Source organism: Trachymyrmex cornetzi, unplaced genomic scaffold, assembly GCF_001594075.2.
Source record: "Trachymyrmex cornetzi isolate Tcor2-1 unplaced genomic scaffold, Tcor1.1 scaffold122, whole genome shotgun sequence".
Classification (NCBI taxonomy): Eukaryota; Metazoa; Arthropoda; class Insecta; order Hymenoptera; family Formicidae; genus Trachymyrmex; species Trachymyrmex cornetzi.
The window spans coordinates 2,441,005-2,461,540 of record NW_017295784.1 but is presented as its reverse complement, the minus strand read 5'-3'; the positions used below and the strand labels follow the sequence as shown (position 1 = coordinate 2,461,540).

At 26.7% G+C, this 20,536-nt stretch overlaps 2 protein-coding genes across 2 annotated transcripts in view; both read right to left on the bottom strand.

The window, feature by feature from the left end:
• LOC108768401 (uncharacterized) lies at nt 1-13,262 on the bottom strand. The gene is given in 11 exon segments (XM_018518813.1): nt 1-183; nt 259-460; nt 1,595-1,930; nt 2,317-2,524; nt 5,450-5,615; nt 5,779-5,980; nt 6,348-6,683; nt 7,066-7,432; nt 10,964-11,202; nt 11,604-11,939; nt 12,901-13,262. Coding segments are annotated over 11 exon segments (2,937 nt in total).
• A 2,939-nt stretch (nt 13,263-16,201) lies between these two features.
• LOC108768398 (odorant receptor 94b-like) overlaps nt 16,202-20,536 on the bottom strand; it is a 10,462-nt gene continuing 6,127 nt past the window's right edge. The window contains exons 6-9 of the mRNA XM_018518804.1: nt 19,087-19,317; nt 17,191-17,392; nt 16,890-17,045; nt 16,202-16,255 (exon numbers count right to left, since the gene is read on the bottom strand). Of these exons, the coding sequence (XP_018374306.1) occupies nt 16,202-16,255; nt 16,890-17,045; nt 17,191-17,392; nt 19,087-19,317 (643 nt within the window). The remainder of the gene's footprint in view (nt 16,256-16,889; nt 17,046-17,190; nt 17,393-19,086; nt 19,318-20,536) is intronic.

Sequence of the window (20,536 nt, the reverse complement as noted above, 5' to 3'; positions counted from 1 at the left end):
TTAACGCATTAAAATTTTTACACTAACCGCTACGAAGGAATCCAAATTTATAGTCAGAATATGTACAGTAGTAATTTCAATCGGTATCATTGCACGTTTCATGATTATTAAGATGTCTTTTTTAATACTATTTTCTACAACTGGCCACTCCATTTGAAAAATACTGTCTGTTAAATGCAAACTCTATAGAAGAAAATGTTAATTTTAATAAAATATATTATTTATAATATCCAACAACTTGTTTCATTATAAAGATACCTTTAATTTGACTTTGTTTCCAAACCAACAATAAACAAAAATTTGTATTAGCGTGGCACATGTGTACATTATTAGCGCAAAATGATCTGCATTTAAAGTTGACTTAGTCAGTTGATACAAATTAGAACATGTTACCATTGTACTTGCCATAAGTTGGAATCCAATTATTTGCGTAAATCTTGTATTCACCATCTGCGCAAATCTGTAATCAAGTTCACTTTTAGAGTATTGTAATATTATTATATTCTAAGTTAATAATCACTATAACTATTTTTTAAATGAATTGTTGCAACAGGAAATTATGAAAAATTATAAAATATATGTAAAATAAACTAAATAACAGGTAAATATCTAAAACCAGTAATAATAAGTTGTTTATCAAAATAGGTTATACACACACATTTAAAAAATTCATAATTTATTTAATTATTTTAGATAACTCTGACATAAGAACTAATATTTTTTTCTTAGCAATAAATAAAAATAGAAAAATATAATACTTCTATCACAATTTTGTTCAAATAACTAACACATAAAAGTAACATTAAATAAAATAAATATACAGGGTGTCCCATTTTAAACGATCCACTGAAATATCTTGGAAACACTGTCATGTTTCCGAAAACTGCGTTAAATCGAAAAATGTTTCAAACGAAAGTTTCTTGACTTCGAGGGGGTTATAAGATGGTACCATTTGTTTGACCTTGGGTGACGTTGTCAGGTTAAGGTCACTCCGAATTTTTTAAATAGAACTCCTCATTTTTTATTACATATTCTTGTAGCTTACCTCGAGAGCTTTTCAAAATACCAAAATAAAATATTTTTTCATTAAGTACTTCGTGAGTTATAAGGCTTGAATATTACAGTACCTACCGTCGGCATTAGCATTACCCAAGGTGTCCGACCGACAGCTAAAACCTCTTGAATGTTGTTCAGGATCATGACCTGATTAACATTTGTCAAAATCAAGACCATTAGAGGTTGTACCTCTCATTTTCATTTTTACATAAAAATGAATTTTTAGTGAAAAATGAAAATAAGAGGTACAACCTCCAATGGTTTCCATGGACAAATATCCAGGTCATGATCCTGAACAATATTCAAGAGGTTTTAGCCGTCAGTCGGACACTTTGGATAATGCTAATGCCAACGGTACTGTAACTTTCAAGCCTTATAACTTGCTGAAGTACTTAATAACAAAATATTTTCAATCAAAAAACTTTCGTCTAAAACATTTTTCGATTTAACGCAGTGTTTCAGAGATATTTCTGTGAATTCTTTAAAATGGAACACCCTATATAACTTTCTATTATTAATATGTGTTTTAATAACTAACTCAAAAATTCGGTTGTGGTGGCGTATGCAATAGCCCAGACTAAATTGATTGCACAAATGTTTTTTTAGGCGATACTCCAAGATCTCGATCTGACAACATATGTGCATTAAGAGCCCGCACAGGAGAGTATCGCAAGCAACATTTATGGAAGCACCGTGGAACGTGCTTAATAGTTGCTGACCATATGTAAGACAAAATTTTGTATAAGACGAATAATCATATGGTATCCATCCTCTGTATGTTAACCTCCTGTGTCTGAAGTTAGTGAGCAACGACATCAAAGTCATAAATGTCCATGCTGTCACAATCATGATCGCGTAGCGCAAAGTATTGTTTCTAGAAAGCGACTTAAGAGTTTGTTACATCTATGTTATTTTTAATACACATAAGTTTCGATACTAAGTATTTAAGAATGATTTCATTTTCATTCTTTATCACGGAGTATTAATTGTGATAGTATCACGGAGTATTAATTGTGATAATAATTGAGCTTTTTATTTTAATATATAATTAATTGAGTTACACTTTTTGTTATTAAATTATTTACAAATACATGTATGCATTTATTTTAAATATCTTAAATTTTAATTTAAAAAATAAATTAAAATCTAGTAATGACCTTACATAAATTTTTTAAAATATTGCATGTTTAATACTAAATAAAAAATATTTAGATTTATATTTGGTAAAAGCTTAAAATTTATTCTTAAAAATATATTTACCGTATTATTTTATCATATCGTCGTCGAATTTTTATTTCACCCAAATCTAATGGTTTAAATGGTTCTTCAGTAAGATAATTAATTAATGTAACAATGTTTTTATAACTTGAAGAGGCGATATAAAACTTATAACACGAAGCTGACATATTTAACATCATATTCAAATTATTAGTGAAGTCGTTAGGATTATCAACATTCATAACAATATCCATTATTTGCGAGAATGTGAAAGTATACATCATGCTAATTACGTACAATCTGTAGATGTCGTAAATTATCCATTTAAACAAAGATGTCCACGATTGCGGTCGAAAGCATCCAGTGATCATACAAATTGTACGTGTTAATTTCAGAACGTGCATTATGAATTCTTATTTGTCATTAAAAGAAAGATACGTACGTCTGTATCCGTTTACAACTTGTTTTATCAACTATTGTACTGACTAAATGATTATAGAATTTCTTTAGAAATTTTAATTGTCTTCGAAAGAATAATTTGACAAAATCACTATAGTGCGTAAAATAAAATTTAATATAATTTGAAGAAAGTACACTAAGAAATATCTAAAAACAGGACACAATTCTTCGATACGATATTTTCGCCGACGATATTTTTTCGTTTCTTCTATATATTTAATCCTCTTAGTACTTATACACTTCCTGCGAATCTATATCTATATACATTCGTATTTCTAATACGGCGTTTTCTTTCCTTTGTATCTCGAATTGTAACGCATCAATTTTATTTATTTTTTTAAGTCGATTATTTAAAGACTGAAAAGAAAGAATTTTCGGAAAGAGAAAGTCCAAAAAATCATACAACAAAAGATATTTTCCAATAAGTAAAAAGAGATCGGATTAAAACGGATAAAAAAACGAATTTTTTTCAAAATCTCATAGTTTAATAAAAAAATTAACGAGAAGAGATTTTATCAGTGATAAATCAATAGCTGTAAGTGAGTTGAACTTCAAGAAACCACAGGCGATTTTCCGATCCGTTCTAAAAAAAAATTTTTTTTTTTTTAGAAAGTGGAAATGAATGATCTTTTAGTTTTATTGAAACTAATTATATGACCGACAAACTTTAAATTTTGATAGAAATAATTGAAAAAAATACTCCTATCGTTAAATAAATAAAAAAAATTTTCTGTAGTAAATATTAACAATTTGCAAGAATTACAATAATAATCTTAGTATTGCCTAATCAGCATACAATATTAAAAAAATATTTAAAACATATTTTTTAAATACCTTTTTAATGTAAAAAAAATGAAATAAATGTTTAAAAAATATTTTTAAATATTCTGCGCTGATTGGGTAATTAAATTCTTCTCTCCGACATTAAAAGTACAATAAAACTGTCTTAAATCTCTCTCTCTCTCATTTTTATGATTTACACTCATAACACGAATCACAAATAATCCAATTAATCACTTTTACTTACATTTTAACTTTTTTGTAAATTTTGATTTCCTGACAATTTACCCATATTAGGTTAATATAATCTGAGTACGCACTCCGTCGTAGTTCTGTCGCTAATGGCGCACAAAGTCGTCAAGCAAGGGAATTATAGAGACAGTTCACAGTACACAAGTTTTTCCCCCTAAGCTTCAGCGTCACTGCACAAAGCGTGTTCAAACGTCTAAACTATGAAAATCGGCCCAGGCTACAATAACTCAGATAGGAGAGTTCTCTTATACTGAAGGTTGATATCTGTATCTTCGTAATATATGTAATAGTCTGTCAAGAGTAATATCAAACTTGTCGTAACTGTCTGTAGTGTAATATTTATGCAAGGTAGTTGATAAAATTACGTATATGTGCAATTTTTATTGTAGAAAATGTACTACTTTTATTTCTACATTTAGAGAGAAAGAGAGAGAGGGGGGAGAGAGAGAGAGAGAGAGAGAGAGAGAGAGAGAGAGAGAGAGAGTAAAGTAGCAATATAGAAGAAACGGGAGAATTAACTCTACTCTGCAATCAATGTGATATGAGATACAGGTAATCTTCATAATATCTTGATATATGCTATTTATTGTTACAGTATTTTGTTTAATATCGTTCGCGTCTAGAATATGACGTATCATCCCTCAGTATTGACTTCTACGCATTATAACCAAACCACGGAGTAATACATTCGAGGAACGCATTTGTAAGACTATATATTGTCAGACAAGAGAAATTTAGAGATTTTAATATCTAAATTTCTATAACATAATATTTTTTATATTTGCAATGATGTAATTAAGTGATAATGATGTGTAAGTTTTATTCTATTTAGAATAGAAATATATATATAAATTTTGTTAAATTTTTTTTCTTTCTTTCACTATTATCCTGTACATAAAAATATTAAAATATTATTCAAAAATAAATGTTTTACATTCTGTTACGTAGTTTTATATACATATATTCTGCTATAAAATACAAAAAGATGATTAAAAAAGCAGACATTAGCAAATGCTGAAATGTTATTTTCAATCTTATCTTAATTAGAGCAATAATTATTTACATCTCTTTACAGTTAAAAATATTTAACATTTATTACTAATTAGAATACATCTAATACTAATGTATTAATGCATTATTATATATATAGAAATTAACAAATTATGCATTAATGATTAATATCAAATACATCTTTTTACTTGCCTTTATACTGTTGCCTTTATTCCTGTACTTGGGATAGCAAATTATAAGCAGAATATGATGTTTTAAGCAACTACAATGATTATAAACATATTTAAATTTCAAAATCGTTAAAAAAATAATTCAAATTTTTTTTTAGTTATTGATTCTTGTTCATAATTACTCATTATGGTCTTACTTGTAATATGCATATATGTAGTACAAAATACTTTTCTGTAAATATTACTTTAAAAAAAGTTTTATCACGAGGTAATAAAAAAGATAGAAATTTTATTATAGTGATTATAATTCATCCACTTTTGAATAAATTAAAGTACGTGATTAGAAATTTTTTTTACTTAATGGCTAAGGAAAAGAGCGAAATATAAAATAAGATATTGAACGAAAGTAAAAATGAGAAGGTGAGTTAGATGAGAGAAATTGAATAAGCACAAAAAATCTATACTTCATAATACGCTACGAAATTCCATTTTTATGTTATACTTTATACTCACCGCTACAAAAGAGTCCAAGTTCATGTTAAGAATGTATGCACTGTTAAATTCAATAGGTTTCATTGCGCGAGTCATAATTACTAAAAGGCTTTTTTTAGTTTTAAGGTCCAATGCTATCCATTCTATTTCGAAAATACTATCGACCAGTTGAAGACTCTATACATTTATGATACATTTTAATATATTACATGTTTTACTTCTAAGCTCTTTATAGAAAAGCGTACGATAATTAATATATAATATACACATAATACACATGTTTACGCACATATGTATGTGTACACAATAATTTCAAATTCGATAATATTAGTATGCATACCATGAGTTTCAGTTTATTTCCAAACCAGCAATAGATGAAAATTTGTACAAGTACGCATAATGTATATGCAAAAAACGCAATAAAATCTACAATTAATTTGGTTCTAGTTAATTGGTACAAATTTGAGCAAATTACGAATGTACTTGCTACGAATTGAAATGCGATTATCCTCGTGAATCTCTCGTTAGTGGCATATGCGAATCTGTAAAGGAAATGTTTTTATCCCAAGCATTAAAATTAAATGTCTTGAAAAAATTAGAGATATATAGAAAATAGATATCACGTAATATTTAATAGTAATAGTCAACAGAAGACATAAAGTATTAAGATAATAAATTTAGTATTGCAATTTAAGAACAAATATGAATATATTGCATAACTGTACAAATATAATAATAAATAGAATGAATAGAAATAATATTACAATAACAAATCCAACTTTTAGAATTTCTAAATATATAAATAAAAAAAAGTAAATGAGAAAAATTTGGGTATTATTTACTAAATTTACAATTAATTAGACATTAAATATTCTACGTTAAGTCTAATAAAATGTTTACAAGACTAACTCGATTATGTGACGATGTTGGTGTACACAGTCACGTAGAGTATTCTGGCCATTTATAAGACTTTTAAAACGATATTGTAGGATCGTAATTTGACAGCACACATTCAATAACAAACCAATAATAAGACTGTCACAAGCAACGCTAACAAGACACGCGAATATCACGCCTACATATTGATGAGCGTATGTGAGACAAAATAGCGTGAATGGCGAATAATTATATGGTATCCAACCTCTAAATGTTAACTGTCTCTTTTTGAAATTTGTCAGTAACGACATCAAAACATGGCCTGTGTAAGTGATCATAATCAATATGGTATAGCACTTTGCGATGTTCCTAAAAAAATATTAAAAGTAATTTTGCCTTTATTTCAAAACAAAAATTATTTATCTTAATTGAAAAATATTCTTCTACCTTTATATATAAAATTTATAAAAAATACATGAATATTATAATATAAATATATTGTACAAATAATTTAATCGTACATACATATAATATGTATAACATTAATAATAATAAAATACGATGTGGCAAACATCTTCGGAAAAGAATGTTTCAATAATATTTTAATTTTTTAAAATATCCTTAACGATATTCCATATTTAAAAAATTAATATAACAATTAGTATTTTCCAAAACTTTATTATTTTTTTAAAATAGTCACTACCTATAAATTAAATAAAATATAAATCAAGACAAAATTTTTTGTACTCACTCTATCATCTTATCGAATTTTCGTTGAATTTCGATTTCAACAAGTAGCAATGGTTTAAATGTTCCCTCCGTAAGATTTTGTATTAACTCCGCGAAACTCTCATGATTCACAAACAGATTGAGTATTTTATAGTCTGCAGCGAACATAGTCAACATTGTGTATAGAGTATTAGTAAAATCATTTGGATTATCAACGTTCAAGACAACATCCATAAATTGTGAGAATGTAAAGCTATACATGATACTAATTACTAATAATGTATAGGCGTCATATAATGCATGTTTGATCAGCGAAGTCCACGAGAACGGTCGCCAGCACCCAGCGATTGTGAGAATTGCGAATGTGAATTTTAGAGAGTTCATACCCTCTAAATAAAATATTCTTTAAATATCTGAACGTAGAAAATGGTTTTTTTTTTAAAAAAATTCCACAATTGCTTTAACCGGATATGTACAACACATGATCAACTATGTAATTTGTATTGTAACGTTTTGAGGTGCTCTTCGTGTACCCCTTTGGTATTTGTGTTGTGTGTTATTGTCGTCAATCATGGATTAGCTGAGGAGATATGGATTTTACAGCGTCTATAGCTCGCGATATTTTTACTGAATTTTCCCCTCGAATGTGTAACATCGTAATAGCAAACCTACACTGTTGTTTTCCGTGAATTGACGTTTTCATGAGAATTCCATTCTTATACCTATATATAGTAATATAAGTTGTTGACAAGAGGAGTTTAGATGTATGAAATTTTGATACATTGTTGTACTCGTTCATTATAAAATATTTTATTCATTGTCGCTGTCTGCGACAACTTCAGTTTTCCTCAGTCTGGCGTTCCCTGCGTCTTTTTCTCGGTACCTGTATGCATTTTTTATTAAGTATAAACACGGAAAGCAAGATAGCCTCAATTTATTCACTTCTGCAACGTAAACACGTGACACATTGAATGATATTTGGATTAAATAGAGATAATAATCGAAGTAATTTATTCCTCATTTCCATAGGATTTCTTAACTTTACAACGTATATTTTTTTAAATAAGTTTACGAGAATTCTGTAGAAAAAATACAATCAAATTTCGATCCGATGATGACGGTATTTACGATACTGGTAACTTTAAAATTTCCATATAGATATCGTCTACAGACGATGTTTTTTTCCGCTTATCGACTGCTATTTATATTAATATTCATTATTATCATTGTAGAAACGTCGCATTTACTAACAGGATTTTTTAATTTTTATTTTAGGTTTATTTTAGTTTTTAGAAACTTTTTTGACTGTAGTATCTTATGCGCTATAATACGCCAATATAATAAGCTACTATTTTCATAAAAAATTATTTTCATGAAAAACGAGATATTGAGATAAATGCTGGGTTTTTGCTGTCCGCTCATTAGATTGTCATTAATGATATTTGTCTCCATTTATATCCAATTTTAATGAAGGTAAATGTTATCTGTCTAAATGTTCTTTTAGTTTTTCTATTGTTATTTTAAAATTTTGACCAGAAGTCACGAATATATTAAACCTTTTTATAAATTTTGTTTATTTTAATATTTTACTTTTTAACCATACTATAAAGAACTAAATACAGGATTCTTCTCATAATATAAAAATTTCCGTCTATAACAATGAAATCATATGTGTATACGTATAATTAATATGACAATGAAGTCATATACCTTTTTGAAACTTAACGAGGTGATGAAAATTTTATAACAAGTATGAAGTCAAAATGTTTGACATCATACAATTTAAATAATTAGTAAAGTCGTTAGGATCATTAACGTTCATCACAAAGGCCATTATCTGCGTGAAAGTATATAACATCGTATTAACTAGTGCTAATTACGCATAATTTGAAAATATTGTAAATTATAAATTTGAACAAAGATGTCTCTCCATGATTGCGGTTGGAAACAGCCAGCGATCATAAAAATTGTACACGTCAATTTCGTAATGTGTATAACAAAGTGTTTGATCAGAAGAAAAAGATATATATATATACAATGTGTCTTAATAACTATGATAAATAAAAAAAAGTAGAGAACTTTTTAGCGATTTTAACTACTCTCAAAATGATTTTATTCTGAAAAAGATAATCATGTAAAAAGATATAAAATATGATTTCAAGAAGGTATATTATGATATCTATAGATATACGACACAATTCTTTGACACGACTTTACTTTCGCTGGCGATATTTTCTCTTTTTTCTTCTACATATTTAATATCTGAATCTTCGTAATAAAGCTTTAACAGAATCTGTTAAGAATAATATCAAACTTGCAATGATTGTCTACATATAATATAATATATTTACGTAAGGTAATTAATAAGATTACGCCTGTGATCAATTTTTATTCCAAAAAATGTACTTCTTTCATTTCTACATCTAGAGAGTGAGTAAATTTGTAATACAGTTAAAAAGAGATAACGCTTATGTAAAACATTCATCAATATGATATGAGATATGACTAATCTTCATGTCTTGATGTACGCTATTTATCGATACACAAAATATTTTCTTTATTATCTTTCACGTTTAGAATTTGATCATAGAGTATCTATTGATTTATACTCATGCAACATAATCAAGCAAAACAGTAACATTCACAGAACTTATTTATGAGACTACATATCGTCAAACAAAAAATTAATATTCTTAATAATATATGAATTTTTATGACGTCAAATTTTTGTATTTGCAATAATGTAATTAAACAATAATATAATGTGTAATTTTTTCCATTTAAAATATAAATGCCATTTAAAATAAAATTATATATTTTAGATTCTCCAGTATTACCCTGTATATAAAAATATTAAAATAATATTATTCAAAAATAATTATTTCATATTTTGTTACATATTTTAAATATATTCTGATATTAATACAAAATGTTTAAAAAGAAAAAGTCATTATCAATTGCTAGAATATTATTTTTTCAGTCTTATCTTAATTAGAGCAACAATTATTTACACCTCTTTACAATTAAAAATATTTAACATTTATTACTAATTAGAAGACATCTAGTACTAATGTACATATTAATGTATTATTATGAAAATGAACAAATTATGCATTAATGATTAATATCAACAACTTGCCTTTATAACGTTATTCCTGTATTTGCGATAGCAAATTATAAGCAGAATATGATGTTTTAAGCAACTACAATAATTATAAACATATTTAAATTTTAAAATCTTTAAGAAAAATAATTCGAAATTTATATTTCAAATTGTTGATTCTTGTTCATAATTACTCATTATAATTTTACTTGTAGTATGCATTTAGTACAAAATACTGTTTTGAAAATATTACTTTAAAAAAAGTTTTATCACGAGGTAAAAAAAACAGAAATTTATTATAGTGACTATAGGTGATCCACTTTCGAATAAAGTAAAGTATGTGGTTGGAAATTTTTGTTACTTAATGGCTAAGAAAAAGAGCGAAAGATAGAATAAGAGGTTGAACGAAAGCAAAAATAAGAGAGTGACTAGCTGAGAGTCATTGAAAGATTGAATAAGCATAAAAAATCTATACTTCATAATACGCTATAAATTTCAATTTTTATATTATACTTTATACTCACCACTACAAAAGAATCTAAATTCATGTTAAAAATATATGCACTGTTAAATTCAATAGGTTTCATTGCACGAATTATAATTATCAAAAGACTTTTTCTAGTTTTACAGTCCAATGCTATCCATTCTGTTTCGAAAATACTATCGACCAGTTGTAGACTCTATACATTTATGACATATTTTAATATATTACATGTTTTACTTTTAAGCTTTTTATAGAAAAGCGTTATATGATAATTAATATATGTATACATATAGTGCACATAATACATATGTTTATGCACATATGTATGTGTACACAATAATTTCAAATTTGATAATATTAGTATGCATACCATGACTTTCAGTTTATTTCCAAACCAGCAATAGATGAAAATTTGTACAAGTACGCACAACGTATATGCAAAAAACGCAATAAAATCTACAATTAATTTAGTTCTAGTTAATTGATACAAATTTGAGCAGACTACGAATGTGCTTGCTACGAATTGAAACGCAATTATCCTCCTGAATCTCTCGTTAGTCGCGTTTGCGAATCTGTAAAGGAAATGTTTTTATCCCAAGCATTAAAGTTAAATGTCTTGAAAAAATTAGAGATACATAAAAAGTAGCTGTTATGTATTATTTAATATTAATAGTCAAAATAAAAAATTTAAAAATATTTATTAAAATATTTGTTAAAATAATAAACTTAATATCGCAATTCAAGAATAAAATATGAATATAACGCATAACTATACAAATATAATAATAAGTAAAATAAATACAAATAATATTATAATAAAAGTATCAACTACCTAACTATGTATATTTTAAGATTTGAAATTATGTAAATAAGAAAAAATGTAAATAAGAAAAATTTTAGTATTATATTACAATATTTACAATCAATTATTAAATATTCCAAGTTAAGTTCACAAAATGTTCACAAGACTAACTCGATTATGTGACGATGTTGGCGTACACAGTCACGTATAGTATTCTGGCCGTTTATGAGACCCTTCAAACGATATTGTAAGATCGTAATTTGACAGCACACATGCAATATCAAACCAACAATGAGACCGTCACAAGCAACGCTAACAAAACAAGCGAATATCAGGCCTGCGTATTGATGAGCATATGTGAGACAAAATAGCACGAACGATGAGTAATCATACGGTATCCATCCTCTAAATGCTAACTGCCCCTTTTTGAAATTTGTCAGTAACGATCTCAAAACATGGCCTGTGTAAGTGATCATAATCAATATTGTATAGCACTTTGTCAAGTTCCTTAAAAAATACGAAAAATAATGTTGCCTTTATTTCAGAACAAAAATTATTAGTTATCTTTTAATTGAAAAGATAAATAATAATTCTCCTGCCTTTATATGTATAAAATTTATTAAAAATATATAAATAATACAAATATACAAACAATTGAATTGTACACCCGGTAAAAAATTTTTCATACATGAATATGTATAAATATGTATAAACATACATAAACACGCATAAATATTCATAAACATGTATAGTTATATATGAAATATATCCATACATGTTCATACATCCTTCTTTCTTTTATAAAATTATTTTTTAGGGTAATAGGAATAATAACAATAAAGTGAAAACATAAAAAATAATTAAAGGGATAATTTTCGTATTATTGTTTGTTTTAGGAAAATACAAGTTTGGGAAAAAAATTACTCATACATAATTATGCATAATTTTATATATAATTATACGTAAGTAATTTTTTTACATTTCTTCAAACTTGATTTTTTCTAAAACAAATAGTGCGAAAATTACCTTTTTAATTATTTTTAATGTTTTCATATTACTATTATTATTTCTGTTACACTAAAAAGTAATTTTAAAAAAAAAAGGATGTATGAACATGTATGGACATATTTCATATACAATTATATATGTTTATGAATATTTATGCGTGTTATATTTGTTTATACATATTTATACATATTCATGGATGAAAAATTTTTTACCGGGTATAAACATAATATTTATAACATTAATAACATTAAAAAATGATGTGACAAACATCTTCGGAAAAGAATGTTTTGATAATATTCCAATTTTTTAATAACTTATTCTAGTTTTTTTAATTTTCTTAACGATATTCCATATTTATAAAATTAATATTTTCCAATTAGTATTTTCCAAGATTTTATTAATTTTTCACGTAGTCATTATAAACTAAATATAAATCAAGACATAATTTTTTTGTACTCACTGTATTATCATGTTGAATTTTCGTTGAATTTCGATTTCAACAAGTAGTAATGGTTTAAACGTTCTTTCCGTAAGATTTTGAATTAATTCCGTGAAACTCTCATGATTTACAAACAGATCGAGTATTTTATAGTCTGCAGCAAACATGGTCAACATCGCGTATACAGTATTAGTAAAATCATCTGGACTATCGACGTTCAGGACAATATCCATAAATTGTGAAAATGTAAAGCTGTACATGATACTAATTACTAATAATGTATAGGCGTCATATAACGCATGTTTGATCTGCGAAGTCGACGAGAAAGGTCGCCAGCACCCAGCGATTGTCAGAACCGCGATTGTGAATTTTAGCGAGTTCATACCCTCTCTAAGTAAAATATTTTTTAAATTTCTGAACGTATAAAATGCCTCTTTTTTTAAAAAATTTCCACAATTGCATTAATCTGATATGTACAACACATGATCAAGTGTATAATTTGTGTTGTAACGTTTTGAGATGCTCTTCGTGTGCTCCATTGATATTTGTGTTACGTGTTATTGTCGTCAGTCACATATTAGCTGAGGAGATATGGATTTTACAGCGTCTATAGCTCGTGATATTTTTACTGAATTTTTCCCTCAAATATGTAACATCGTAATAGCAAACCTACACTGATATTTTCCGTGAATTGACGATTTCATGAGAATTCCATTCTTATACCTATATATAATAATATAATATAGTTATTGACAATAGTTCAGATGTATGAAATTTTGATACATTATTGTACTCGTCCATTATAAAATATTTTATTCATTGTCATTGTCTGCGACTTCAGTTTTCTTCAGTCTGGCATTCCGTATCTTTTTCTCGGTATCTGTATGCATTTTTTATTAAGTATAAATGCAGAAAGCAAGATAGCCTCAATGTATTCAATTCTGCAACGTAAACACATGACATATTTTATGATATTTGGATAATAATCGAAGTAATTTGTTCCTCATAATCATTTCTACAGGATTTCTTAACTTTACAACGTATGTCTTTTTAAATAAGTTTATAACAATTTTGTAGAAAAAAATACAATCAAATTCCAGTTAGATAACAACGGTATTTACAATACCGGTATCTTTAACATTTTATTTTACAGACATCGTCTATAGACAGTGTCTTTTTCCGCTTACAAACCCCTATTCAATATTCATTATTATCATGTAGAAACATCGCATTTACTAACAAGATATATTTTTTTTTATTTCAGATTGAGCTTTTAGCGAAAATCTTTTGACTGTAGTGTCTTATGCGCCATAATGAGCCAACATAATATGCTATTCTCATATAAAAAAACGAGATATTGAAATAAATGATGGGTTTTCGCTTATAGATTGCCATTGATGATACTGTCTCCATTTATCTCCAATTTTAATGAAGGTAAAAGTTATGTGTCTATATGTTCTTTTAGTTTTTCTACAGTTATCTTAAAATTCTGATCAGAAGTCACGAATATATTAAACCTTTTTATAAATTTTGTTTATTTTAATATTTTACTTTTTAACCATACTATAAAGAACTAAATACAGGATTCTTCTCATAATATAAAAATTTCCGTCTATAACAATGAAATCATATGTGTATACGTATAATTAATATGACAATGAAGTCATACACATGTCTTACAAATATATGATTTCACGGTCATAAATTTTATTAGTTTAGACAAACCCTGTATTTAAATCTCACATAAGTTACATTAAATAGTTAAAAAATTAAATTATCTCAAAACAAAAGTTACACTCGAATTTTTAATGGTTTAAGTTGTTTTTTTTAATAAGATAATTAACTAATGTAGCAACGCTTTTGAAACTTAACAAGGTGATAGAAATTTTATAACACTAATACCCAATTTCTTCACCTCTAGATAACTTTATCCAAGAGATATCTCCCAGACTACAATGGAGATATCTCCTGGATAAGGTTATCCGCAACTTATCCGGAAGTGAAGAAATTGAGCATAAGTCGAAATATTTAACATCATACAATTCAAATAATTAGTGAAGTCGTTAGGATCATTAACGTTCATCATAAAAGTCCATTATTTGCGTGAAGGTATATAACATCGAATTAACTAGTACTAATTACGTATAATCTGTAAATATTGTAAATTATCAGTTTGAACATAGATGTCTCCATGGTTGCGGTTGGAAACAGCCAGTAGTCATAAAAATTGTACACGTCAATATATGTCTTAATGATTATAATAAATAAGTATAGAACTTTTTAGCGATTTTAACTGCCCTCAAAATGATTTTATTCTGAAAAACATCACGTGAAAAGATATAAAGTATAATTTCAAGAAGGTGTATTATTTCTAGACATATGAAATAATTCTTTGACACGATACTTTAGCTGATATTTTGTCTCTTTTTTTCTACGCATTTAATATCTGTATCTTCATAATAAAGTTTTAACAGAATCTATTAAGAATAATGTCATACTTACAATAATTGTCTATAATATAATATATTTACGCAAGGTAGTTAATAAGATTACGCCTGTGATCAATTTTTATTACAAAAAATGTACTTCTTTCATTTCTACATCTAGAGAATGAGTAAATTTGTAATACAGTAGGAAAGAGATAACGCTTAAAACGTTCATCACTATGATATGAGATATGAGTAATCTTCATAATATGTTGAGGCATGCTATTTATCGATACACAAAACACTTTCTTTATTGTTCTTCACGTTTAGAAGTATCATTTAGTATTAATTTATACTCACGCAACGTAATTAAGCGAAGGAGTAACATTCATAGAACGCATTTATAAGACAATTTATAAGACATTTATTATCAAACAAAAAATTAATGTTCTTAACAATATTTCTATGATGTTACATTTTTTGTATTTGCAATAATATATAATTAAATTATAATATAATGTGTAATTTTTTTCCATTAGAAATAGAAATGCATTATATATTTTAGATTCTCCAGTATCATCCTGTATATAAAAATATTAAAAAACAATGTTATTCAGAAATAAATGTTTCATATTTTATTACATATTTTAAATATATTCTGATATAAAATACAAAATGTTTAAAAGGAAACAATTGTTATCAATTGCCAGAATATTATTTTTTTTTTTAGTCTTATCTTAATTAAAGCAACAATTATTTACATCTTTTATAGATAAAGATATTTAATATTTATTATTAATCAGCATTTTACCATAGCGTATTTATACATTATCATGTCATAATTAAATTAAGCATTAATAATAAATATTTGCAATTTTTTACTTGCCTTTGTACTGTTATTCCTGTATTTGGGTTAACAAATTGTAAGCAGAATATGACGTTTTAAGCAACTGTAATAATTATAAATATATTCAAATTGTTTAAAAGTGTTTGAAGGAGATAATTATCCGTATAATTAAAATTTATAATAAGATTTTATTCGGACCGACAAGAATTAAACACTAAGTAGAATTAAACACTAAGTTTAAGCATATTCAGGCCTATGACGGTCAAAGCTAGATCTTTTTTTGCCTAAATAAATCTAGCTTTGACCGTCATAGGCCTGAATATGCTTAGTGATTAAAATTTATATTACAAATTGTTATATTATGTTTTGTAATTATTAATCATGGTGTTACTTGTAATACCATATATGTATTGTACATTATAGAGAAAAATATCTTTATTGAAGTATTATTTCAAAAATTAAAAAGTATTATTTCGATAGTCTTAATCAAAAAGTTAAAAAGATAGAAATTTTTCAGCTAACGGTTGCTCTACTTTCGATAAAGTACGTGGTCGATAATTTACTTTTTTAATTTAATGGATAAAAAAGGGAATGAAAAATAGATATCATACGAAAGCGAGAACGAGAGAGAGAATTAGCTGATAATGAGATTTATTGAAAAATGGAACAAGTCTTCAAAAATCATACTTCGTAGCATTTTAAAAATTTAATTTTTTTACTGTATTTTTTATACTCACCGCTACAAAAGAATCTAAATTCATGTTTAAAATGTGTGCACTGTGAAATTCAATAGGTTTCATTGCGCGAATCATAATTATCAAAAGACTCTTTTTAGTTTTATGGTCTAATGCTATCCACTCTATTTCAAAAATACTATCGATCAATTGAAGGCTCTATAAATTTATAACATATTTCAATGTATTAAGTGTTTTACTTCTAAGCTCTTTATAAAAAAACATAATAATAATATATACACATATATTGTACTTGTACATGTAAATATCCACAATATATAATTTGAGTAAAATATATGCATACCATCAGTTTAAGTTTATTTCCAAACCAGCAATATATAAAAATTTGCATAAGTACACAAATCGTGTATGCAAAAAGGATAATTAAATCTACTATTAATTTTGCTCTAGTTAGTTGATACAAGTTCGAGCAGACTACGAATGTACTTGCTATAAATTGAAACGTGATAATTCTCGTGAATCTCTGGTTAGTCGCGCATGCGAATCTGCAAAGAAAATATTTTTATCCCAAGCATTAAAACTAATCGCCTTAAAAAATTAAAAGATAAGTCGTTATGTGTTACTTAATATATATTCCACGAAGAAAGATTAATATATTTTAAAGTAATGGTGTTGGTCATTTTAAATAAAATATTCATACTCATAGCCAAACGTGACATGTGCTCTATTCCTAATGGTTTTCAAAATAATTTAAACGATGAAGTTGTTAAACATTTTTTAAAAACTTTAAAAAATGAGTCGTTCAAACAATGAATTATTAGAAAATATAGTATCTCTTTCTTAATTTTGCAATAATTTCGGAAATTTTTCAGAATGGGATATACGTTTATGTGAACATTTTTCGGAAATCTTGGAAACACACCGTTCAAAATAGGACATATATTCGTATAAACATCTATCCTTTTCTTTTAGAACACCATGTATTAATAGTCAAAAAAGACATACAGTTTTAAGATCATAAATTTAACATCGCAATTCAAGAATAAATATGAATATAACATGTAATCGTTTCTTGAATTGCGATGTTAAATTTATGATCTTAAAACTGTATATCTTTTTTGACTATTAATACATGGTGTTCTAAAAGAAAAGGTTATTATTCTAGGAGATGATGGTATCGAATATCGGTCATTTTAAGCATAGATGTTCATACGAATATATGTCCTATTTTGAACGGTGTGTTTCCAAGATTTCCGAAAAATGTTCTATTAATATTCTATTAATATTCTATTAATATTAATATTCTATTAATATTCTATTAATATTAATATTCTATTAATATTATTCCTATATGTATTTATATATATAGGAATAATATTAATAGAATATTAATAATAGAAGATCCAACTTTTAAGATTTTGAAACATGTCTCATGTAAATAAGAAAAGTTTTAGGATTATATTACCAAATTTAGAACTAATTAATTTTCTAAGATTAAATCAAATAAAAAAAATTTTTTTCACAAGACTAACTCGATTATGTGACGATGTTGGCGTACACAATCATCCAGAGTATTCTGACCAGTTATAAGACCTTTAAAACGATACTGTAAGATCGTAATTTGACAGCACAGATGCAATAACAGACCAACAATAAGACTGTCACAAGCAACATTAACAAGAGATGCGGATATCACGCCTACGTATTGATGAGTGTATGTAAGACAAAATAGCACGAACGACGAGTAATCATACGGTATCCACCCTCTAAGTATTAACTGCCTCTTTTTGAAACTCGTTAGTAATGATACCACGAAATGGCCTGCGCAAGTGAGCATAATCAAAATAACATAACAGATTGCGATATTCCTACAAAACAGAAAAAGTAATTTTGCCTTTATCTCGCAAAACGAAATTTATTTTAATATAAAAATATTGTCTTACCTCTAAATATAAAATTTATTAAAACTATACAAATAATATAAAAAATTTAAATATACAAATAATACAAAGAATTTAAATGTATCAGCATATTATTTACAACGTTAGTAATATTAACAATCTGTGGGAAAAAGTCTTTGAGAAAAAACGTTTGATAATTTTCTAACTTTTTTTAACTTTCTTTAATAATTTATGTGTTTATAAATTTAATCTTTTAGTTATTATATCAGCAAATCTTTATTATTGCTTCAAATAATTCTTCAAATTAAGTGTAAGTCAGGATATAATTTTGTACTTACTGTATCATCTTGTCAAATTTTCGTCGAATTTCAATTTCGACAGGTACTAATGGTTTAAACGTTCCTTCCGTAAGATTTTGAATTAACTCCGCGAAACTCTCATGATTCACCCATAGATTGAATATTTTGTAGCACGCAGCGAATATGGCCAACATCGTGTATACAGTATTAGTAAAATCGTCTGGATTATTGACGTTCAGGACAACGTCCATAAATTGCGTGAATGTGAAACTATACATGAGGCTAATTACTAATAATGTATAGGCGTTATATAATGTATGTTTTCTGAGTGATGTCCACGAAAACGGTCGCCAACATCCAGCGATTGTGAGAATTACGAGTGTAAATTTCAGCGTGTCCATACCCTCTATACAAAATGTTCTTTAAATTTCTCAACGTAAAACGCCTCTTTTCTTTTTTAAAATAATTTTCACAATTGCATTAATCTAATATGAACAACAACATGATCAGCTATATAATTTGTGTGTAACGTTTTGAGATGTTTTTTGTGTGCTCCTTTAATATACGTGTTGCTTGATATTGGCGTCAGTCAGGGGTTAGCTGAGGATGATATGGACTTTATAGCGTCTATAGCTTGCGATATTTTTACTGAATTTCCCCCTCGAATATGTAACATCATTATTGTAATAGTAAACTCGGAATGATGTATTCCGTGAATTGACATTTTCGTGAGAATTCCAATCTTATACCTGTATATAGTAACATAAGTTATTGATAAAAGTTCAGATGTATGGAATCTTGATACATTGTTGTACTCATCCATTATAAAATATTTTATTCATTGTTGTCGCTGTATGCGACAGTTTTATTTTTCTTTAGTCTGGTACCTCAATCTTTTATTCGGCATGTGTATGCATTTTTTAATAAGTATAAACCGGGAAACGAGGGCTTTAATTTATTCATTTTCACAACTGTTTTCTTTATTTTTTTCTGATATATCTTCTGAATTGCTTCTTGTATACAAATGTTATTCCAATTTGTTTGATGATCTTTCTTTGAAGATCTTAATTTCCTATATCTTGTAATTTTCTGATCGTATAATATATACTTTGTAATTTTTTAAATACTTATAAAATCTAACTCTATATATATTTGAGTGCATTTAATAATAGTTTCCAATTTTTATGATAAAAAAGCCGGTGAAAGACGTAATATCAAAAAAATAAGTAAAACCGTTTTATTTATATACGTAATATTTGAGACTTGCAATTGCGCAAGAAACTACGATTACTATCGCACACATTTTTACACTTGATGTTCCTTGATACTTATATTTTAAATACTTTTTATCCTTCCTTAGCCATTATCACTATTCTTCTTTTGTTTGTTTAAGTATATTATATACTGAATACGACATCTTAAGAAGCTAAAGAATATATCAATATTTACGTAATATTTTTTAACTCAATTGTTTCTTAATAAGCCGGCG